This window comes from Dermacentor albipictus, chromosome 1 (assembly GCF_038994185.2).
Source record: "Dermacentor albipictus isolate Rhodes 1998 colony chromosome 1, USDA_Dalb.pri_finalv2, whole genome shotgun sequence".
NCBI classification, from domain to species: domain Eukaryota; kingdom Metazoa; phylum Arthropoda; class Arachnida; order Ixodida; family Ixodidae; genus Dermacentor; species Dermacentor albipictus.
Genome location: NC_091821.1, coordinates 413781791 through 413805480, shown reverse-complemented (window position 1 = coordinate 413805480; position 23690 = coordinate 413781791). Strand labels below are relative to the sequence as shown.

Genomic DNA, 23690 nt, shown 5'->3' with positions numbered 1-23690 from the left:
TATGCTTGGGATTAATTGCTACACTTGTTTAGGCTGTATCTTAAATTCTTAATATAGGGGCATAATGTAAAGTCGCTTGATCTGCTGCACATGCATAGTGCCATATGTCATATTTCGTATGAAAACCTCCAATAATGTTTCATTACCAACTTACGTAAACAATTGTTGGTTAGTGTTGATGCCACTTGATCACTAGAAATGCATATACTTGCCCAAGCTTAGGCGAAAACTGTTGTCAAGCAGTTTACAAGGAGCAGTTTACGAATAGTGGAAGAACATTCCATAGATCTAGCACAAATACATTTCTTTGTGAACACTGGGATAGCTATTTCGGTACTGGTGCTATGAATTGACAAAAAGAATTTTGTTGCACTGTATTTATTACTTCCTTAACTTATTATCAATTTGATATTTGCAATATTTGGCATGAAATCATGGACTTGACAACAGCTCATCTGGTTGGGAATTAACTTGGCACAAGAGAGACACTGACCATAGTCAAGGTGAAAATTTTACTGTGGTCGTTGCCTTTCTTGCGCTTTTGTAGTGACATGTAAAATATGAATTCAACCGTCCAGGATCGTAAACCTGGTAAGTAGAGCTAATTATAGCATCTGCGAAGCTGAAAAAAGCCTGGACATTGAATGTCTACGCGGCAGCTACAGCAGTGCTTCCCAAAGTGGCTACTAGCCGTAAGTGGAGGGAGTTTTAGCTGAGCTACCAGCTGGCTTGTAGAAGTCTAGGTCTAGAGTACAGCTTACAATCCGCCTTTTGCGATGCATTGTGGCGCCACTGTGCGGTGGCCACGAGAAACGATTTGGCAGGCGCCGCTCTCGCCACGACAGACAGCCGCCGCACGCGAGACACGTGTGCAAGCAAGCAGCGTGTGAGTGAAAACCGCAACAACGTGTGCGCACAGTTTGTCGCCGTCCGCTAGCCATGGAGCCCGCTGGTGACTGCTTTGTACCTGGAGGTTTCTTCAGCGTGACGAACGGCTGGAAAAAGCGCTTCGGTAACGTCAAAATACCCACGGAAGCGCAGCTCGAAAAACACATGGTGTCAAGCGGAGCGCGCTTCGCACGACAGCAAATGAAAGGAACGATGTTCCAAGAAGAAGGATACGTGCGCAACGTCATGTACAACGACGTGTCAGCAGAATCCACGTGCAGACTTTTGCGTAGTATCTGCCTACCGTCAATGAAAGGCGGCTATTACATCGTGCACGCCGCGATTTCCAAGGCGTCGGGCTCCATCCTGGCTGGTCATTGCCTCTGCCCCGCAGGGTGAGCAAGCTTTCTATTCTACATCTGGAGCGCGACCTGCATGAACCGAGTGCAGGACATTTAAGTCTGATGGGTTAAATTTTGGAATTCATAACTATACCGGCCCTGCCGTTTTGGGCTAGCTGTTTGCTTATATAAAGATACGGTTGCTTAAATGTTGAAAAAATACACATACTGTAAATGAAGAAAGCGGGGAGTTCTTGTTTTTGCGCATTTGCATGTATACCGATCGACACGGTCGTGCAGCATACCAATTTGCACTTGTCTGCGACCGTACGCAGCCTTGGATTGCCGGTATCACACAGTACACTATTTAGAGGCATATAACGAGAATGACTTCCAAGTTTGGCTGTTTACTGTAAAACCGCTAGTTGTACCTAATTTCGTGCCGGCATAGCTGTCTGACAAGCCGCATCGCATCGTTCAATGATGCTGTTAATGTGTGCACATGGTGTTACAAGGCCAACGCGCGAGTGGTGGTGTGCGGCTCATGTCTGAGATTGGCGCATGTATTTCACGTTGAGTGACGTGAACTTAAACCCGTTCTTTCGAATTCATAAACACTTGATCCCATCTTTTCCTTGATGAATACCTGTTGAGCATGAAAACTCATCTCCTCTTCCATTTCATTCTTGCAGCCTGAGCGGCACATGCCAACATTTTGTTGGGTTAATCCTTCATGCCATTCACTTGGCGCAAAAGGATGCGGCAACGTGCACGGAAGTTCCATGTGCTTGGATTGTTCCTGCCCAAGGTAAGAATGCTACTACTGAGCAAGCATTAGTTAACATAGGAGGCGGCAAAAGTGCCTAAAAAATCTGTGATCACACTTCCGGCCCCTTTCTGCAAACGGTTCTTTGTGGCACCGTGTTGACCATTTAACGTGTTGTAAAATTGTTTGCATTCGTGGTAGCAGCTGTTGAATATCAACTCATTCACACAGCTACATTGTTTACAGCGTACATGAGTATTGGTATGTGGACAAATATAGGCTACTGGTTTTAATTAAGAACACATATTGGTGTCGCTTCATAAATTCTTAACTACAAGACCTGCATAGAGAAAAAATAATCCCAAACTGCAACATTTATTTTCTTACAATGGATGTGGTCGTTGGCTAAACATCACAGGAAGCACTTAAAATTTCGTTATTGTACTTGTACAAACAAAACTTTTTTTTTTTTCAGTCAAAAAGCATGAGCCACCTCTGCCTCTGCAAGACATCACTTTTCACACAAGGAAACATGAAGGTGCGAAAAGGCGGCGGTTTGATCCACTGCCAGGGCTCTCACCGAGTGACCCATCTCTGCTTGCTGCCGATCTCGAAAAGGTGGCAGCAAACTGCCTGCTTCTCCGTTATATGAGCAAAGAAAACTCAGGAGAATCACTTGTAAGTGCTACACTTAACTCTGCATGCTTGTGATCTGTTAAAATAAGAGTTAGCAGTGTTCCATCAGCATGTGACGACAGACAGGAACAGTTTGAGAGCCCCTTTTACTGTGCTTTTATGCGAAGTACAGTTTGCATCAGTATAACACTAATGTCAGTAGTGTTTATATATGGTGACTTTCTTTTTTATCTCACTAAACAATCAGCAAGCTTAGCAATGAGATGATGCAGCAAACCTGTGATGTAAGTCTTGGTTAATTGAGGCAACTAAACCTCTTTAAAGCCAAAGTTATTTTAAAAATTCTGGCAGAACCTATCTCGTGATGACTGAAATAATGCGAGAGCATTCATGCACATACACACTGTTAAACTGACACAAACATCTGTTCAACTTCCATTCTATAGCTTGTCTTGTCCATGACAGCAGTAAGGGACTGTGAATTCCAAAGTGTGATACATTTAAGGGCTTTCAAATGCTGTGTGCCTTTACAAAAGACAAGACCTTTGACGCCTCCTGTAATACTGTAGGTATCAAGTCGGTGATGAACTCCCCAGTGCCTGCTTCATAAATTCTTATAGCCACATGTGATTCACATAATTATCATGCGAGACTGTCCAATCACCCGCAACTTATGCAGCAAAGCATGTGAGTATAGCATGCTGGGCAAGTCTTATTAAATTATCTGTACATAGTTTTCTTAGTTACGTGTATTAAGTGTCCCTTGATTTTTCATACCATGCTTTATAGCTGAATGGAATAACTTCTCTACACAGAGCTGCTGAACCTAATTTTAAAGAATTTTAAATCTTGCGTTGGCATATCTGATGTGCATTGATTACTGTTTAACTCTACGTATGGCTTGAGTTTTTTCTATCCCCTTCTGCAACATGCACATTATTGCACTTTCATATTTACATTTGCTCTTGATTTAAAGCACATGTTAGCATGAGTTCATGTCACTGCATCTGAATGTTGTTTTTTTTTAATTTTCTAATGCTAGTAAGCTTGTAGTTTGCTTACTTTCAAAACTGTTCTTTGCTCACCCTGAAAGAAGGCATTTAGAGTACGAATAAATAAAATGTGAAAAATGATTCAGAAGTACAATACTGAGTTTGCTTGTTTAACAACCATGCGCAATAAGGCATGCCAGGTATGAGACCACAATCTGAACCTATTTTGTTGCGCTTCTCACCACTGGCGCAATATGATGCTGTCAAAGACCTGTTTACAAAATCCTCAAATCTTTACTATGCTGCTTCGTATATTTCAAGCTGCACTACTATTCAAGGTAGTCACTAAGCTAACATTTGCATGTTATCTGCGCTGTCTAATGTAAAGCACTATATTCCAGGATGAACACAGTCCCAGTGAAGTGGCACCAGAAGCTTCAGACACTCCACTGGTCCCAGACATTGAAGACATCCACAGTGAGACCTGTCAAAGACTCATACAAGAGAGGTTTGATGGTAAGAAAGTCCACTTCCTTGTTTATTACTTTTTTCGCAACTTTTTGTCTTGGCACGTGTCATTCTGAGGCTGTCTCATTTATATAAGAATGCCCACCTATGTCTCTGGGCATCACCTTCACAAGTATCCCACTGAGCAGCAGATAATGCAGCAGTCACTTTTAGACTTAGTGTCTTGTCATTTCTTAACTTTTACAGGGCTGTCGCATAACTCGATGTGTGTGAGCACCCACAGGGTCCTCAAACATATCTGCTTCATCTATGGCACGTTTGTGAAGCACTGTGTGAATGTATAATGGATGTTCCTTTAGCATGAGTCCATCACCTGGATTCATGCACGGCATTTGTCATATATATATGTTGACTGTGTTTTAGCAGAGCATGGAATTGAAAGCATGCACATTTGTCTTGCTCTTCTTGTTTTTAGGCATGTTTAAATACTTGCAATACTGAACCAACTCTACGATTTAGCTATGTTGACCAGCATAATTATCGAAAAAAAAAAAACATAATGAGCACATGCAAGTTACAAGCTGCAGAAAAATTCTTATGTCACTGTGAAAGTAAGCTGTACAATTTTGTAGGAGATTAGTATCTACCTACATTTTAATCGTTGCAATATGCAGTTGTGTCATTTGACACAACCTAAGTACTTTAGCCTCTTTGAGTAGGCCTGTAGGGGTTTCTTTGTAGGAGTAAATAAAAGCTAACCTAATGGTATTAAGTTTCTGACAAGTGATTCAACATAAAAGAAAGTAAGGCGTGCAAACACCAACAAGAGAACTAGACAACATGGCATTTACTTAGTTTGGTTCTCTTGTATCCATGTTTGCATGCGTTACTTTCTTTTAGTGCGATTCGCTACCAACTAGCTGAACTTTCTCTCATTTTAAGCTTCATTTCTAGTACACTTAGCTCCTATCTGCAGTGTTTGTGTTGTCTGGTTCTCTTGTGTCCATGTTTGCACCCCTTACTTCCTTCCACGATGAATCCCCACCAAATAGCTCAACATTGCCATGACAAGTGATGCTTTGTTGACGTCATGCTACTTCTCATTGCTTTAATACTATGTAATGCTTGCTGTACGACTTGTAAAACGGATTCTAAACCTATAAATTAACAATACTGTTTTTTTTGCATCTATACAGGCCCTCTCGGTGGACAGCAGAGCAGTTGTTCTCGAGTCAATGGTTGGACAGGCCGCAAATCCAACCTGGCACATGGAGCGGATTGGTCGGCTAACTGCCTCAATGTTTAAAAGAATTGTGCGGTGCCGGAAACCTGACAGTATTGTTAAAGAGATACTTTACCCGCGGAGCTATAAAACTGAAGCCATGCACTATGGAAATGTGCACGAGCCAGATGCCGTTCAGGCATATGAACAGCTAATGGCCTGCATGGATAAGACCATAACTGTGGGATATACAGGCCTGCACGTGCATGCTGAGCATCCGTTTATTGCTGCATCCCCAGATAGACTGGTATTTGAGGGCAGTGACATGGGGCTGCTAGAAGTTAAATGCCCGTTTTCTTTCAAAGGAAAAAGTATCGAAGAAGCTGCAGCTTCTCTAAAGTTTTGTTGTAGGGCAACAGGTAATGAAATTACATTGAAAAGGGAGCATGAATACTATTATCAGTTGCAGGGCCAAATGGCAGTGACAGGACTTAGCTGGTGCGACTTCGTTGTGTGGACTAATGCAGCATCCATTGCATCCTCCTTACACGTCGAAAGGATTTTCTTTGATGAGGCCATGTGGTCTCAGGAAATATTGCCAGCACTACTGCATTTCTATAGGAATGCTGTGCTAGCTGAGGAGCTGACCCAGCGAATTAGAAGAGGGCTTCCCCTGTATAGTTCTGCCAGGTATGTTGGCACTGCCAAAAGGAATCTGAAAACCTGCAGAAAGCAGGAGCCCCCTACTGCAAAAATATGTACACCACAAAGAGAATGAAGTCATTGTAAAGGAGGTGGGACAAAACAATGGCCTGATACGGAAGGGCGTATGTGAGTCGGCTAATTACGAATGCGTGAACCAGGCTGATGGTCTCTCCCTTAGTTAGGCCGTCTCTGCTTCTTGCCACTCTCCTTATCATTCTGGCCACGTTTCCTGTGACTGCCTTTAGTTTTTGTAGGGTGTGAGATGTTCCAGCATTCTGCTGTATTCACATCCCCAATATTCTGAGTGTCTCCACTTCACGAAGAGGCACCACGTCGAGAGTCAAAGTGAGCAGCACCCAGTCCTTCTTTCTTGCGTACTTCGCATGCACCTGAATGAATTCCGATTTTTCGGGTGCGCATGCCATGTCCGCCGCCCTCGCGTATTCCACGACTGCGTCTATGGCCTTTTGAAGGGTTTCTTGCTTGTCCCCGTAGGACCCCTGGTGAGCCCAGAACGTGATATCATCGGCATATATCGCACAACCGAGATTCGGGTGCTTATCTAGCTCCAGGGCTAGCTTTCTCATCCCTACATTGAATAGCAGTGGAGAGAGTATAGCTCCCTGGGGGGACCTCTGTCGGGACAGTTGAAGGTGTCGGACCTCGTGGAGCCTAATCCGATTGTGGCCGTGCGGTGGCTGAGGAACGAGCGCACGTAGTTATAAATTCGCGGTCCACAGTTCACCGCGAATAGTGTGGTGGGAGATGCTGTCGAAGGCCTTTTTGATGTCCAATGCCAGTACAAATTTATCTTCCGACCCTCTGTTGGGGTGCAGGACCTCGTGCTTTAGTAGTAGAAAAATGTCCTGCGCTGACACGTGGGGTCGGAAACCGAACATGTTGGAGGGGAACATGTTGTTTAGCTCTATGTGGTTCGAGAGCCGGACCTGCACAACCTTTTCAAAGAGTTTCCCCGCGCACGACGTTAGGGAGATGGGTCGAAGGTTGTTGATGTTACGAGGCTTACCTGGTTTTGGAATAAGAATAATTTTTGCTTCCTTCCATTCTTTTGGAAGGACGCCGTCCTCTGTCCAGACCGTGTCATTAAAGAATTTGGTCAAGCTCTTTAGCGTGTCATCACTTAGATTGCGAATCATTGCGTTCGTGACCTGATCTACCCCTGGGGTCGTGTTTTTCTTGAAGGAGTGTGCCGCTGCGTAAACCTCTTCAAAGGTTACGGGGGCGTCCAGTTCCGGTTGGTCCTGACCTTCGTAAACGGGTTTGGTGGATTGCTCGGTCGGTACAGTACCTACGTATATCTCTTTAATTTTGTCTATGATGTCAGCTTCCCGACCTTCAAACTCGTTTTCAAGCAGCTTAAGTGTGCGATTCGCGACTGTTTTTGTTCCTCCCGGGTCAATCATACTTCGAAGAATGCGCCATGTTTTCTTTGTAGTCAACGTGCCCCGAAGCGAGTCGCTGAATTGACACCAATTGCTGTCGCTTAGCTTTTGTGCGTATTCGTTAGCTTCCTGCGCTAGCTGAGCTATCCGTATCCTGAGTTTACGATTAAGCTTCTGCCTTTTCCACCTTTTTGTGAGGCCTCTCCGGGCTTCCCAGAGATGCAACAGGTGACGATCCACGGCTGGAGCCTCCGTTGTCGTTTCAATTGTTTTGGTGACCCTAGAGTGAATTTCTCGGATCTGCTCGGCCCATTCTCCTACGTCTGTTATGCTGCCGATTGTTTTCTGTTTTTCACGAAATTTGGTCCAGTCGGATAGCTTTGCCTTGCCAATAGCTCTTCGAATCCTGGCTGCATTAACCGATATGCTTAAGATATAGTGATCACTTCCTAGGTTTTCACCTAGGTTCGTCCATCGCGTCTCACTTTCGTTGTTGGTGAACGTGAGGTCGGGGGAAGTGTCCTGGGACACGCTGTTCCCGATTCGCGTTGGGAGATCCGGTTGAGTTAGCTGAAAAAGTCCGTAGCGCGTTAAAGTCGCCTAACAATATTAATTTGTCCCTACCTTGAGCGAGTCGCACCGCGGTAGCCACCACGTTTCCAAAATCCGCCTGTTGTTCTCTGGGAGAACTATAAACGTTGACAATAATTGTTTTAGGTTTGCCCCTTTTCTGCGGCCAAATTGTGATTATCTGGTGCTGAATAGGTTCCCGGAAAAAATAATTTACGCTAATCGCGACATCCTTCTTGGCAAAGGTGGCTACTTGAGGGTAGTCAGGGTGAGCATAAAGCTCGTAGCCTTTGAGTTTTTGATTTTGTTTCCCTATTTCCTGAATACAGATAACGTCGGGAGGGATTGGCGTCGATTCTATGTAGTGCGTGAAATTAGCCAATTTAGTGCGTAGCGTGCAGCAATTCCATTGCCAGATTTCAATGTGTCCGCTCTTTGTGTTGCTTGCCATATTATCCATGGATATTACTGTCGCTATCAGTGTGCTCTATAGCTTTCGGAGTCCTGGTAGGAGCTCCCGGACTTTGACTGACCCTCTTTCGGGGGACGGCTGCGGCTTTTGTTTGCACATCTTCTACCATTCGTTTGAGTAGCTCTGCGAACATTAGTTGCATGTTTTGTGCTAACTGTTGCAGCGTTAACGAACGAGTGCTGGAGGCGGTACTTTGTTGCAGTGATGTTTGTGGTGGTGATTTGGAAGTGTGGTCCGCAATTTGTGTGATGTTTGTGGTGGCGATTTGGAAGTGTGGTCCGCAATTTGTATGGGTTGCTGTGATGTGCTGTTGTTTGCCGTGCGCTTAAAAGCTTCAAACTCGGCTCGTAGCTCGGCTAAACTGTTTCGAAGTATTTTGTTTTCTATGGCAAAATGAAAAGAAATAGCATGGCCTAAGCAAATTGTGTAGCATTGGTGATAACTATAGCCGTTACGTCTATAGACATAACAAAATAAATGTGCAGTGTACATGGAAGATAACTGAAAAAGCAGTATCATTTATTCAGAGATGGAAAATACAAATTTCCTCAGAAGGTAGCACAGTAGACAGCGTCGTCGTAAGTACACGTGATATAGTATGAGAGTACACTGTTGTTACACAATCTGGTCTCTTCTGGTCATAAGCATGGTAAAGGAGGCTCATTTGAAGTAGAGATGTGCGAGCTGGCTACTTGTTCTCATTATTGATTGAAATGATTGGCTGTAGAAAATTGCACAAAAAGGCGCAAGTCCTAAAAATGCTGTCAATAATGTCGAGCATGTTGATTGGCAGTGGTTTGTCTAAAAAATGAAATTCTTTGATACGTCTTATGACTCGCTCAACATGAATCCTAGCGCCAGCTATTTTTCGGGTGGCAATCACGTCACTAGCTGACAATTGGTTCCCCATTTTAAATGGTGGCATGTGGATTTGAATAGATGGTGGAAAAACGCCCTCCAACCTAAAGCCTTTGTCGACCATCACACCGTACCCCGCATCTAATAAACCCAGTAGGCCCGATTTTTCGACAACTTCGCTATCACTAACATGCCCACCCCACAAATCTGGCACAAATGAAACGTAGCCATCTGGTGTTACCCCAACAAGTGCTTTGAATGTGTTATAATGCTTGTACGAGGAGAAAGTATGCCTCTGTGCCTGTAGTTTTGAAGGTCTTTGGATTCTCACCTCTGTGCAATCAAGGATGACTCTAGTGTTTGAGAAGTCACTGAATGCCATTGGCATGTGCCTTTTGATCTCTGCTAATGTGGGAAACCTTGTCAATGCTGAGAGCTCTTTATCGAGAAAAATTACCCATGTACAAAAGATGCGACTAAGGCATGACTGAGAAATTCCAAAGATTCGAGCCACTTCCTTGGCACAAACACCAGTCCTGAGCCTATACAGCACCATGAAAAGTTCTTCGCGCTTGGAGAGCTGTCTTTCCTTTGCTTGTGTTTTTCCTCCATCCCAATAAACCATGCGTTCTGCATTTTTTTCAATGTGCTTAAAGAGTGCTTCAAACTTCCTTACTTTGCAGTCCTGTATAAAACTTAAAAGACGATTTGTGAATAGTATCCACAGAAAACGTGCAGCGTTTTAGCTTTCTGCATTGCAGTTCTAGATCCCTGACTTTCCGTTGTAATGCCACATTTTCAGTTAATAGGTGGTCAGTGTTCTCCTCTCTGCTTAAGGGCGTTGGCTCTAGGACCTCCTGTGGCTCAGTGAGCATTGGGGATGTTGCAAGCAGCAAGAGTGCATCAGCTGCTCCTTCCTCGTCGAATGAAGAGTCTGCACCTGCATTTGCATCAACAAATGCAATAAAGTGACGCTATTGCTTTAGACACAATTCATTGAACACTGACATTTACTCTGAGCATTCGCACTTTGTGCGGAGTGCACTACTCTAATGACCTGGTCACCTGAAAGCAAATTATGGATAATTCATATGTCGCAAACGTGCAAGACTCGCAATGAGCAACATAAGGTGAGCCTCAGAAAACATTTCCAGCTGCATAATGTGACAGTGTGCTTGCCATTAGTTCAAAAGCCACTGCTCACCCTGAACACAGGACGTGTCTGGTTCCCCATCACTGTGACCTTTACAAATTCCTCCTTGACCTGAAACCTCTGTACCTGTGACGTAAAGTGAGTAATAAAATAGTATGAGTACACACAAAAACGCATGACTCGGATAGGGCATGAAGTGTAGTTCTTAGGGCAAATATCACGTTTCACCACTGCATATATTCCTTTATAGTGTGCCATAGTGCTTGGCGTACATACACAGGCAATGGGGAGGCCAACAGAATGTCAGTTAGCATACGTGTTTTACCCACATAAAGTATATGTACACCTACAAAAATGCCAGAAAATGGCCAGTATGCCCAGAACCGGTGATACCTGCTGTTGGTGGAGCGCCTGTTTTCCTCTTGGAACGCGCCGCGGTACGAACATGGCGGTCGACCGCGTCCTTCTTTCTGAACTGGTCTGTATACACGAACAGCGTCGGTATGAAGTCCGGATGTCTGGGTGACAGTGAAGGTGCCCCTGGAATGTGTCCGTTACACAATAAGACGCGCCACTCGACTCCAGAAAGCGCAGCACGGGAAAATGAGCCATAGTACAAACCGTACTACATCGCTATTCGCTAAACGAACATAAGCTTTCTTCAAGAAATATTACTATACTCGGTGTCGACAAGAATGATGAAACGACAAATAGCAGCGATTGCTAACTAGCACCATCAGCTACTTAAACAGTGCACGCCGTTTCCAAATCTGCCCGGCAGTGCAGGCGCGCTTGGCTCCAACGGATAACTACGCCGACATCACGAGCACTCGCTGAACGCTTATGAAGTAGTAAAAGTGTGCACGGTGTAAAGTTGCTAAAGACGGCGTTCTAGCGGCGGCCGCACAGAGATGACAGCAAAAAAAACAAAATAAAGCACAACGCGGCCGCACAGAGATGACGACAAAAAAGAATTAAAAAAAAATAAAGCACCGCGTTTCACTTGGCCGGCTCGCGCGAGCAAGAGATCGTTTGTTTCGCTAGCTCAAACACATTTGCGTCTTTCTCGAGATTATTCGTATGAGTCAGTAACGACAAAAACAGAGAACTACGTATGTGGATGCATACCTGTCACAAAGTGCTTCCCGCAGAGTCGAGATGCTGCTGACGGCTGCCATGGACGCCCTTGCGCATCTTGCCGCTTCACAGCCCTAATCCAGGCTTCACGGCGCTGTCGATCTCGTTTTACCGACGGAAATCGGAAAAATCGCACTGTCCTGCTGGGACTGTCACGTGAACTGCAGCCGTACGCGACACACGACATTGGCATCGCACCAAATTTCGATGTCAATATGTTAGGAAGGCGTGCCGTGCGCGCGGCAGCGAGAATAGCGCAGCTGCCCCGGCCGCCCGCCGTCTGCTCTAGCGCCTGCCAAATCGCTTCGCTCCTCAGCCGCTAGGGCACTGCGCATGCGCAGTTCGGCGTCGCAAAAGGCGGATTGACGGACGAGACGGTCATTAGAGGAAACGCCAGTTCACGGGATTGGCCAGTCGTTTCAGCGGGTGCAAGAGAGAAAATCTGGGGGCGTTTGCGCCTTAAATTTCTCCCTTTACCTAGGTACCACGGAGGAGCAGTTTCTTTGCTCGTTCTGTCCCTAGGCGTGCCTTGGCGTGGCGGCATTTTGCCATGTGTCGGCTGGCGATCCGTGCGTCGTGTACAAGTTTTCCTCGTGCGTCTCCTTGGGTGTTGCTGGCACAGTGCACTGGCGCGAACGATTGTTGTCGTTTGGTCAGTGGTCTCCCGTGAAGGCGAGTATGATATGGCGTTGCCCTGTCACTACCAGTGTCACACGTATACTTCTGATCGCGATCGGCACCGATCCGGACCGAAATTCTCGACTGTGATTGGGTCTCTCGCTCATTTTGTCCAAAGGAGGCAATCACGACCGCGAAATTCGATCAGGATCGGGCGTGATCGCGATCAGCGGTGAGCCAGAACACAAGATACACACACAGCGCACACTGTCAACAATTTCATTGCGAAAGCATTGCGACCTTTGAAGATTAGAGCATGGCACTAGTCACTTGATAGATATAGCATATATTACATATATAGCAAAATATATAGCATCTTTACAGTTTGCCCTGTGTGCGCGTTTTCGTTCCTTGCTTGTGCCTCTGTCACACTGGTATCTTACCGTCCTCGCGAATTTTTCCATGCGTCGAACGCTTCGAGAGGGCTCAGTTGCCCGTTATTCAATTGCCATAATTTAAACTTTAAAATACTACTAACTTGTAGCGTGGGGTCCTTTTTTTCACGTTTCTGTGTCTTCGTCCGCTTCCGCTGCTGCCTTAGTATGTCAAACGGCAAACTTCTGACTGCTGTTGCAGAAGTCTTGGCGTCACAAGTTGGCGGCTGGACGTAATAATATTTATTTTAAGTCCAGCACGCTTAGGCCTCCGCCACTCCAATCTACGGACTATCCTGCTTCCAGCTTTGATCTCCCCACTACCCCTTGGGTGCCCTGGGGATCCTGCGCCGCCTGCTTTATTATAACCTCAGGTCCTCTCCTGAGGCCTCCGGTTGCATGTGCCCTCCTGGAGCAGTGCTTGTAAAAAATCCAATCTATCGTCGCGACTTAAAAAGCGACCTGCGACTTATACAACACCAGTCAGAACCTTGCCTGTCGAACCAAGTCATTCTCACCTAATTATTTAAATGATTAAGCGACTTCTGTAGGTGTCGGTCAATGTCATATTAGGCGACTGGTGAATTTGTTCTCTTTACTGGACGGATCCTGCATCTCGGCATGTATTTTGTAGCTGTGTATTCGTATAGATGTAGGAGCTCGGTGGGAGATCTATCAGTGCAGGCAGCATGTGCTAACACCATGTGGCAGATACTGCTTGATGATTTCTAGTATATCATACCCGCGCGCAGCTATCGTGTGCGCCACAGCCCTTATAAGTTATTTGGCTCAGCCATAAGTTCCAGCTTTGCTCCGACACCACTTAAGTGCTGGTTTCCCATGTCTGTCTGTCCACCCAGTTCTTTAAGCTGACAATGGCCGCTGTCATATTAATTTTCATTTTTCGTTGCCAGGATCGTGATCCCCAACTTCACATTGCATTAGTACAAATAATAAGAAAACTTTGACCACTATTGTCGCCACTTTGATTAAAGTTCAGGTCCTTGCAATAATGTGCATTTCACTGTTCAGTGAAAAAGCGCTGAACAGACTTGAGTGCCCGACTATAGACATCCTACACCTAAGTTCTCTCTCTCTCTCTTTCACTCCCCATTCCCCTCCCCACATGTAGGGTAGCAAACTGGACTCAGTCTGGTTAACCTCCCTGCCTTTCCGTCTTCCCTTCTCTCTCTCTCTCACTGTTCAGCTACCCACAGCACTAGCTATTAAGCACTTTTGCTCCATTCTATATCTGTCATGAAAAACTAGCATCAACATACATAATTACGGACACTATGATTCAATTATGCACTCAGCATCTCTGTAAACTTGCAACATTCACCCTCTCACGCATAAAGTGCACTCTCAAGGGCCATCATAAAACAATATCTATACATTTCTTTTCTTGGTAGTTCTTTGAAAGTATATTTTTTTCACTAGAAGGTTGGTAACAATGAGCACCTCACAGTCATGGGCTACCAGTTTGGTGCAATGTCCCACTCATTATAAAAATCTTATACTAGATGGATCGTCATTTGAAGAAAACCAATTCTTTAACAAATGGTCCATTCTGCGTTATGGTTCTACCTACCTGTCTTCTACAAGCAATGCATTCACATATGAAAGAACTGTATATAATGATAGTGATGAAGCAGTGCATCTGAAATAACCTTTGACATCATCACAGGAACTTGGAAACAGGTACCACATAGTGATAACTTCGATAATCATTAATCATGTCTTATACATGGCTGGACATGTTTTCGTTCGCTTCTGGCCTTCCTTGGGTCACATGATATTTTCTGTACCTCACAATGAGACCTTGAAGCATAGGCATCTAAGGCTTTCACCTTAAAATGGAAGGATGCAAAATTGATTGCTTCAGTGTTGCTTCCCCTGAAAATGAACTTCTTGTACTTTGTTTAATTTATTCACTTGAGAAATGCACATATAATACCATCCATGTTACCATAGCAGCATAGGCGGAGACTATGTGGGGGGCTCAGGGGCCCGAGCCCCCTCCGGAGATTTCCCGGGGGAGGGGGGGGCTGAGCCCCCCACCCTAGGCGAAGCCGAAGCCTCCCTCCCCCTTCCCCCCCCCACACACACCTAAAGTGCCAATACCAGTGCTTTGTCACCCACATCATTTGAGGTTTCTTTTCACTTTCCTCGACTTTTTCCCTTGAAATTTTACTGAGGCTAATAGCTTACTGCATCCTTGTTGGCGCAGACTTGAACGGCTTTTAATTAATATTTTCGATTATTTCTGCAAAAAAGAATGTTAAATTATGCGGTTTTATTTGCCGAAACCACGATCTCATTGTGAGGCACCGCATAGTGGGGGACTACGGAAACTTGGACCACGGGGGGCTCTTTAACATGTACCTAAATCTAAGTACATTGGTGTTTTCACATTTCGCCCCCATCGAAATGCGGCCGTCGTGGCCGGGATTAGATGTGGCGATATCGAGCTTAGCAGCCATATTATCTCGAGCTTAACACGAGATAACATGGCTGTTAAGCTCGAGATCTGGCGATCTCGAGCTTAACACCATAGCTACAAAGCAACCACGGCGGGTCACTTTATTTCTTCAAATCCTGACAATAGGGGGACACGGCCATCAGAAGCACTCGCGGTGGCTGCCTTATCCATACTTTCTCACTTCAACATTATTTTAAATTTCCACTGTAAACACCATGCACATATGCAATATATTTAAATATACACACAGGACAAAGTTTATAATATTTTTGAAAGAGATGGAGGCAGCCAATCAAGAATTATTTATAACGGTATGGATAGCCTATGTCTAGAGAATGAATATGTTGTTGTATGCTCACGACGCTTCAAATTGTTTTGCGTGCTTTTTTGATCATGAATGAAACCTATAAACTTCACTGACCCCGTCAGCAGACTCTTTTATCAACGGCGTATGAAATGCACGTGAATGTTGTGTGTCTCGGTGTTGCTTCTTTTTACAGTAAGTAATGTCAACGACTCATGAAAAAAAGAACATTTCTAATAACTTACAACATTTATTACGGATGGTAACATCATCACTTACATGCAAACGTAAATATATACAGAGTGTCCCAATTAATTATAATGCACCAAGATTTAAAAAGAGAGCAATGCGTTACTCGAAGAAAACCTAGCGAATATTGTTTACAGTACATTGCAGTAGCTGCTAGTAATTTTTTCGTTACAGATTTAATTTGATCATTTAATTAATTATCTAAGTCGACATGTACTATCATAATTATCAAATTATAAATGAGGCATCTAAAGGCACAGCCAAGGGACATCTAACTGCGATATTTTCAGCGACGTACTAATTGCGTACTAATTTTTTATGATAGATAAATAAACCCTGTGAAATATGGAGAATACCACATGACTGTGCTCCCACTCGCATCATAAAACAGCGCCCTCGAACATGCTCCCTCTGAGTAATCCAGGATGAAATAAAGGAAATAAAGAAACACATTGTGATCGACCTAATGCCTCATCTGCCGCATCCCTGCTGAAGTAACACGTCTCGTTTGGTGTTACCTGGAAAAAAGTTGTGATAGCTGTTGTTTTAGCGTAGATAAAGTGCACGGATTTTTTTTATTTTTTTTTTTGCTACAGAACCTGTCACCACGAAAGTGAATTGACGTCAGTGCAAAGATTTAAAGGTACGTTTTGTTCCATCCCATTTGCCATGTGTTTCTCTAATGAGCACCCAGTAAGCATGATCCTCGCCTTGCCATCTGCAAATGGCAACAAGAGGAAGACTGCAAATATGTATATCACTAATGGAAGTGTGGCGGTAGACCAAATGCATCGACTATCATCAGAAGTTGTGAAAACCTGAGACAAACCGGCAGCTTCAACAAACCGGCTGAGGACTCCACGTTTGAGTCCTAGCCTACGCAGGGATGTTCTAGCATTTATGGCCTCAAATCCTCATGCTAGCATGCGGAACGTGGCCGCCCAGGTACCAATTTCCAAGTCAGTTTGGAGAATTCTAAATGACAGCCTTTCACCCGCCCCACCTTAACCAGCAACAATGCTTGCAAGATAGGGACCCGTAGAATCATTTAAATTTCTCGCAAAAGCCCATGAGTCATCATACCTTTTGAGCAACATCATGTGCACAGATGAAGCCAATTTTCGCCGAAACGCCTAGGTACATTTGCATAATGCGCACTAGTGGAGGGACTCCAATGCACGCTGTGTGAAGTGCAATAGGCACCAGTACCAGTAGTTGCCCAAATTGTGATTCAGAATTTATGCTGGTGCTATAATCGGTCCCATCTTCTTTGATCACATACTCACTGGACAGTGTTACATCAACAAAATCCTTGAAGGAGTGGTGGATGAGTTTCTCTGTGAAGTCCCGCTGTCACCTCTTCCACTTCTGTGGTATCAGCAAGATAGGGCACCCGCACACAGCAGCAGCCAAGCACGAAACTGGCTGGATGCGACTTTTAATGCGCAATAGATTGGAAGGCACAGGCCTGTGAATTGGCCCGCTAGGTCATGTGACCTCTCTCCACTCGATTTCTTTCTTTGGGGTTATTTATGTGAATGATCTTGCTTACGTAATTGAGATAGAGTCAGATTAGTTCAAGGCAAGGATAACGGATGTCTGCCGTAGAACTCCGGCGTCGGTCATCAAGAAAGCCACTGAAGATGTTTCATATTTAAAACAGCACCAAAAAACACGGACAAGGAAGGACACAGAACGAGCGCTGACTGCCGACAACACCTTTATTGAAGTGTGCACAAATATATACAATTCGCAATGGGCATAAAGAGAGTAAAAGAAGAAAGGGAAGGCGAGTCATTGTCGTTCAACTCCTGCTGCGCATGCGTCAATAACATTAAACTTGAGCAAGGTTAGTGACATGTTAGTCGCACATTCAGCCACACAAACTATAAACAAAAATACTAGTGACCTATTTCACTAAGTGCCCCTTAATTCATAGAATAAGGGTTCTCTCTTCTTTAACATGTCCAGCCTGCTCAATTGTTAGCGGCGGTGTGGTGTACAATCTTTACAACGAAGTGACCAGTATTACGAACGATTTTGGAGGTCCCAGGCACTTTCTTATGTCTTTGACTGTACATGTCAATGCCCATGTATCTGTAACCCTGAAGGTCCAAGCCAAGTAGGTCCACTTGCTAAGTTTCTGGTACTGAGTAAGATGCATGCTAATCCCATTTTTTTTAAGACTTGCATGCCAAAGAACCAGCAATAAGTGCAACATTTTTGCTCAAAGTATAGATCAGAAGACACTTCTTGAAGCAAACCAGCTTGGTGCCTTTGTACAAATGCTGCTTAGTCACTAAAAGTCGTACCATAACATGTTTGAGGAAAATCGATTAGAACATTGATGCTTTAATGCAGTGCTGCTGTCGTGCTTAACACCGCACTGTAAGTCAATTAGAACACAGTATTTTCTCATTCCAGTTACAGTGGAATCTTGCTAATCCCAGTGGTTCTGAGGCACCACAATGCATTATTGCTGTAAAAATTTTGCAAAGCCTTTGCCAGTAGGCATTGAGCTGTCATGCTCATTTCAATATGCCTTTGTCTTCTTCACAACCTTGTGTTATACTGTGAGATGTGGATCCTTCAAATATTACAGGAACTTGCATGGCTTGTATACAGGATACAACATTTCTTGGGAGTGTTCTCAGCCTAGGTTGTGAAAGACTGCTTTAAACTCATGGGGACAACTGAGAGTGACAAGAGGCATTATTTTGTTGAGGTAAGCAATCCTTAAGCTAAACCAAGAGGTAGTATGCATGATTGGAACTGAACTTTCATATTGAGTGAGCAATCCTCTAGCAGCACTGGCACGATGCTTAGATCTCTGTGCTTCGTGCAGTTCTTTTTCTTTGCCTTGTTGTTGCCACAGTGTTTCACTTTCCTGCATTCTTGTCATTGACTCTTGCTAAGCTTGTGCAATTTTTCCTCCATGCAAGCATGGACTGATTTATCTTCTGTTTGGGAAACAGTCATAGTTTGTCCAGTGACCCACTGGGCTATGTGAATAATGTACACAATGATACCATTTCAGACTTTTCAATCATCATGATGTCGATGGCACTGTCTACAAAAATCACCACTGGATTGCCCCTCTTCAGCGGGCAAGGCAGCAGCAGCACCAATAGGTGTGGTACCATGATAATGCTTACTGCATATGTTCTGACCATCCCTTCATTGCTTCATAGCTTCATTGCCCACATAGTCGGTGCCTTAATTTTATTCCTACATATGCCCAGGTGGTGTCCCAATCCTGTAGCCCTCTGGTGAGTGGGGATATTGAGATGAACCATCGCCCTATTAGACCAACTAAATGTACACAGGATAAAAATTGTAATCTTTGTCCCCCACTTGATTAATGGCTAATGTCATGACTATTGTAGGGTTGATAGCTCAGATATGTTGAAATAATTTTTGCTCTTCAAAATGAGAAAACACATGACATTGCTGAACTGTGGCTGTTCGTCAACTCTTGATATTAAACAATAAAAAATCTTACCGCCCTCAAATAGTTTGTGCGCGGTTTACAAGCTGGAACATACATTCAACAAACTTTCTCCTCAAAACTTAATATCGCTTCTCAGAATTACAATATTGAAAATTGTTCATGGCAGAACAGCTCTTTTTGCATCATTTTGTGGAGTCTTGATAACAGCAATCCCTTGCTATTGAAAGTTGTAACATTCTTTTCATTAACAGTGAAGTTCGAATTCTTTCAAGTCCTTTTAAATAAAAAAAAAATATAGGAGGCTTGGGACATATTGTGATATAGGGCCTATGCAGGCATTTTTAAACTACTGGAATAACAAGTTAACATTCACGAATGCTTGTACTGAGAAAAAGGTACTGAGTTCGATTTATCTAAGCAGTGGTTCATACACACCTCTGACACCACCCCAGGAGGAGCCAAACACTGCCAAACTTTTTCCAATATACCCCCCCCTCCCCCTCCTTACTTTCTCCCGCACGCAAGAGGTATTTGCCAAATGCCAGTTAGGTCAGAAGAGACAAAATAGAAAGGTGTCTTTTTGCACCTCTTGTTCATCGAGCAATGTTTAAGAAAAAATGAGGACATACAAGGCACTGTTTCCAACTAAATTTTTTATCCAAGAAAACCAATATACAGTAAACTACCACTTGAACGTCACTTGAACAAATTATTCAGCTGTACGAACTTTTTTATATCCCCCATCGAAACGCCATTCAACCCAATGCAAATGCCTTTCAGTTTAACAAAATTCAGTACTGTGGCATTCCACTTCTGTGAACATATTCTGCTACATCATCATCATCATCATAATTTTTATTTTCACCACTGGATACAAGGTGAAAAAGGGAGAGCCGGAAAAAAAGCCGAATTCTCTTCGGCTTGACAAAGTTCCGGTCTCCCAGACAGGCACGGAAGCAGCTGGTGTAGCAATACAATTACGGATAAAGTGTGGATATAAGAGTTTTTAAGCACAAATACATATAGAAATTTTCATGTTATTACATGGAAACTAGTTGTAATACAGTTGTGTCAAATGACTCCCAGTATACAATTATAATCTGTTATCTTGCATATTATTATTTAACACAGGCTCAGTTGCATATATCATAGTGGACTTGGAAGCACCAAACGAGCGCGGATGCTGATCAAATTTTTTCTGATCGCACAGATCGTGCTGTCGAGGACCGGATTCGTCGACGCAGGGTCTGAGCATGCGCTGCATCAGGCCTATCTACTGCTACCTCTGGCTGTCTGCCCTGCTGGCTTCATCGGACGAAACAAGTCGCAGGAAGCTGTACCACGTGCACTGCACTGGGACCACCTGACCAGCACGGTGACGTCGACAGAGACACCATGGCACCCGGATAAAAGCAGCAGCCTTTTCGACGTTACCTTCAGTGGACTTGGAAGCACTGAACGAGTACGGATGCTGATCGAATTTTTTCTGATCGCACAGGTTAGTGACCAGCATTTAGTCTCTTCAACTAGAGACAATGACGTAACGTTAATGGTGCTCCCAAGTCCACAATGCTGTGTTGCTATTTTGCAAGATTGTTTTAATGTTGTCTGCTTAATGTTACTAACATTCGGAGACGTTGAACAAAATCCAGGTCCTGACTCTGATTCAGATGAATGTTCGCAGCGGGAACTAATGAAACGCATTCTGAGAGAACAAAAGGAAACGAACAAAACACTGAAACAACTGTCTTCAAATATCAAGCACGTGGAGACAATAGTTGCAGATTTGCAAGAAAGAATGACAGTTATTGAGAATGAAAGGAGATTATGGAAAGAATGCGAAGACAAAATAGTACACTGCGAGGAATCTTGTAAATCTACCATGACGCAAGTAGAATTTCTGGCATCGAAGGTCGATGATCTAGAAAATAGAAGTAGGCGGAATAACCTAGTAATTTATGGATTAAGAGAGAGCTCTGCTGAAGATGTTAAAACACTTGAAGAAGAAGTGCGAGACGGTCTATTTAGGAAGATCCTAGGAATAGAAGTTAACTCAATAGAACGACTTCACAAAATTGGTACAAAGCAAAGCCAAAGGACACGCCCCGTTATTATCAGGCTATTCAACTTCGCTGAGAAAAACAAAATATTATCAAGCTGCTTCTAGCTGAAAAACACCCAGATTTCAGTATCCGAAGATTTCTCAAAGAAAGTACGCGACACACTTGCTAAATTATGGCATTCTGCAGTAAGTGACAAGGCGAAAGGGGCAAAGGTATCTCTGGCATTTGATAAACTAAAAATAAATGGCAAAACCTTCATATGGAATGAGTGTGAGGACAGAAGAATTGAACTATCTAAACCGATAACTTCTGCACATGCTGGCTCAGCAGCTCGCGATGGCACGTGACAACAATGTACGAAATGTATCAGAGTGTTATCACTGAATGCGCGCAGCATAGTCAATAACTTCAGCCTACCTGAAAGCATAGTTGCAGCCCATCACCCACACGTTATAGTCATCACGGAAACCTGGCTTCACGAAAGCGTCCAGGATTCCGAAGTGTTTCCGCCTTATCGGCTCATACGGAAAGACAGAGAATCGCGGGGGGGAGGTGTTGCTGTCGCAATTAAATCTAACATAAAATTCACAGTTTTAAACAGCATACCTGACCATGAAAGCGTATGGTGTAAACTTACATTTAATGGAAAAAGCATATTTCTGGGTGGCCTATATCGACCTTCGAATGCGCCCCCTGTATACCTAGACGTTATGCACAATTACATTGCACAACACACTAATTCACGTTCCAATATTATCATCACAGGTGATTTCAATTTACCAGGAATCAACTGGTCTAATCTTTCGCACAACAGCTGTGACGCAAAAAGTGCTGAATCTCTGTTGTTCATGTCATTTACCTTTTCTCTAGACCAGCTAGTTTCCGAACCGACTAGAATAGCTGGTCCGTCATGTTCTGTGCTTAATCTGATGTTCGTAAGCAGTCTATTTCAAAATAACACATTAAACGTTGAAAATGGCATTTCGGACCATAAAATGATTGTATTCTCCTGTCCAATTTTAGGAAACCGTGAACGCGTTAAGCCATCGATTGCTGTTATCAGGGATTACTCAAGAGCGGATGACAATGCTATCTCAGAATATTTAAACGCCTGCTTTCTGCAATTTTCATTACTTCATGACGTAAATTAATTATGGTTATGTTTTAAGCGTATTGTGCACTTTTGTGAAGAAAACTACATTCCCTCCAGAAAGAAACGAGTGAACAGAGAACATCCTTGGGTATCGCGCGAAGTAATACATTTAAAACGAAAAATTAAGAGGAAGCGCAGAAAGAAAACCACACGTGACCTTCAAGATCTCATACGCTTACTACAATATAAGATCCATATGGCCAAGGAGCGTTTTTTCACTGTTACTCTGCCTTCTTACCTGACGAATAAACCACAAAAATTCTGGCGCTACCTATCGAGGGAGCGGCACACCGTATCGCAGATTACTGTTTCGAACGAGACAGTTGTTCAGCCTGACGTCATAGCAAGAAAATTTAATGAATTTTTTCAATCTGTATTTAACAGAACTATCTTTAACGGTCCCTCTCCACAGTATCAGTTCGAGAATCCAATGCCTGAAATAGATATTGACCAACAAGGAATTTTTTTACTCTTACAAAAACTGGATGTAAAGAATCCCTGTGGCTCTGATCTTATATCAAATGCTTTTTTGCAAAAACATGCAGCTTGGACGTCAAAATACTTACACGTAATTTACAGGCAATCTTTGGAAACTTCAGTGATACCTGACGACTGGCGAAGGGCCAAAGTAATACCTGTGCACAAATCTGGCTCTAAACTCGACGTAACTATAGACCTGTTTCATTAACATGTACATCCAGTAAATTGTTCGAACATATTATTTATAAGGCCATAATATTGCACTTAGAGAATAATAACCTACAATACAGCCGGCAACATGGATTCTGTTCAAGTCTAAGTACTATTACTCAGCTGAGTTAACCCATGATGTAGCTACATCAATAAATAACAGAAGCCAAATAGTTGCCATTTTCTTAGATATTTCAAAGGCCTTTGATGTTATTCCTCATCCAGATCTTATTACTAAACTAATTGCCATTGGTGTACATGAGAAAACAGTATTGTGGATCAAGAACTATCTCGAAAACCGAAAGCAATGCGTAGCTGTGAATGATATTACATCTGATTACATCAACATTTTTTTTCTGGTGTTCCACAATGCTCGGTTCTTGCGCCCCTCCTATTTCTGATCTACATCAATGATATTCGTTCATGCGCTCAGCCGCCTATTCAAATGCGCCTATTCGCCGATTAACGCGTAGTGTACACAACAGTGAATACTGTAGCATGGCTGAATCTTCAGTCGTCACGGCGCATCAGTAATCCCGTGATCTGTTACCTCACGTAGGCTTCACTATATATGTAACTTGCGCAACCGCAATAAAGTTGTTGCTCGCCCAACTGCTGGCCTGGCTACATGGTAG

General features: G+C 43.6%; 3 protein-coding genes across 7 annotated transcripts in view; 2 read left to right on the top strand and 1 right to left on the bottom strand.

The window, feature by feature from the left end:
• LOC135913067 (gastrula zinc finger protein XlCGF57.1-like) overlaps positions 1-23690 on the bottom strand; it is a 106852-nt gene that overhangs the window by 22571 nt on the left and 60591 nt on the right. The window contains exons 1-3 of one of the 3 annotated variants that reach the window (XM_070532224.1): positions 11603-11974; positions 10868-11014; positions 10526-10600 (exon numbers count right to left, since the gene is read on the bottom strand). The exons of the other annotated variants lie outside the window; for them this stretch is intronic. Of the exons in view, the coding sequence (XP_070388325.1) occupies positions 10526-10600; positions 10868-11014; positions 11603-11804 (424 nt within the window). The 5' untranslated portion in view covers positions 11805-11974. Of the gene's footprint in view, positions 1-10525; positions 10601-10867; positions 11015-11602; positions 11975-23690 lie in introns of those variants that run through there. 3 annotated transcript variants of the gene reach the window in all.
• LOC139054991 (uncharacterized) lies at positions 940-5397 on the top strand. The gene is made up of 5 exons (XM_070532696.1): positions 940-1283; positions 1922-2037; positions 2471-2673; positions 4025-4139; positions 5288-5397. Exons 1-5 carry the CDS (start codon positions 940-942, stop codon positions 5395-5397), a joined length of 888 nt encoding a protein of 295 aa, XP_070388797.1.
• The window catches only part of LOC139046726 (uncharacterized), a 45842-nt gene continuing 34138 nt past the window's right edge, over positions 11987-23690 (top strand). Inside the window, exons 1-4 of one of the 3 annotated variants that reach the window (XM_070532228.1) lie at positions 11987-16341; positions 18324-18423; positions 18736-18829; positions 20360-20647. In XM_070532228.1, coding sequence (XP_070388329.1) covers positions 20618-20647 — 30 coding nt within the window. In that variant the 5' untranslated portion in view covers positions 11987-16341; positions 18324-18423; positions 18736-18829; positions 20360-20617. The remainder of the gene's footprint in view (positions 16342-18323; positions 18424-18735; positions 18830-20359; positions 20648-23690) is intronic. The other 2 variants (XM_070532226.1, XM_070532227.1) reach the window with 2 other exon arrangements.

What these genes read in the sequence shown, in the direction of transcription:
- LOC139054991 (XM_070532696.1), top strand. Translation starts at nt 940, where the DNA reads ATGGAGCCCGCTGGTGACTGCTTTGTACCTGGAGGTTTCTTCAGCGTG. An exon ending in AAAACTCAGGAGAATCACTT is followed by an intron (nt 2,674 to 4,024) that starts GTAAGTGCTACA and finishes ACTATATTCCAG; the next exon opens with GATGAACACAGTCCCAGTGA. An exon ending in CATACAAGAGAGGTTTGATG is followed by an intron (nt 4,140 to 5,287) that starts GTAAGAAAGTCC and finishes GCATCTATACAG; the next exon opens with GCCCTCTCGGTGGACAGCAG.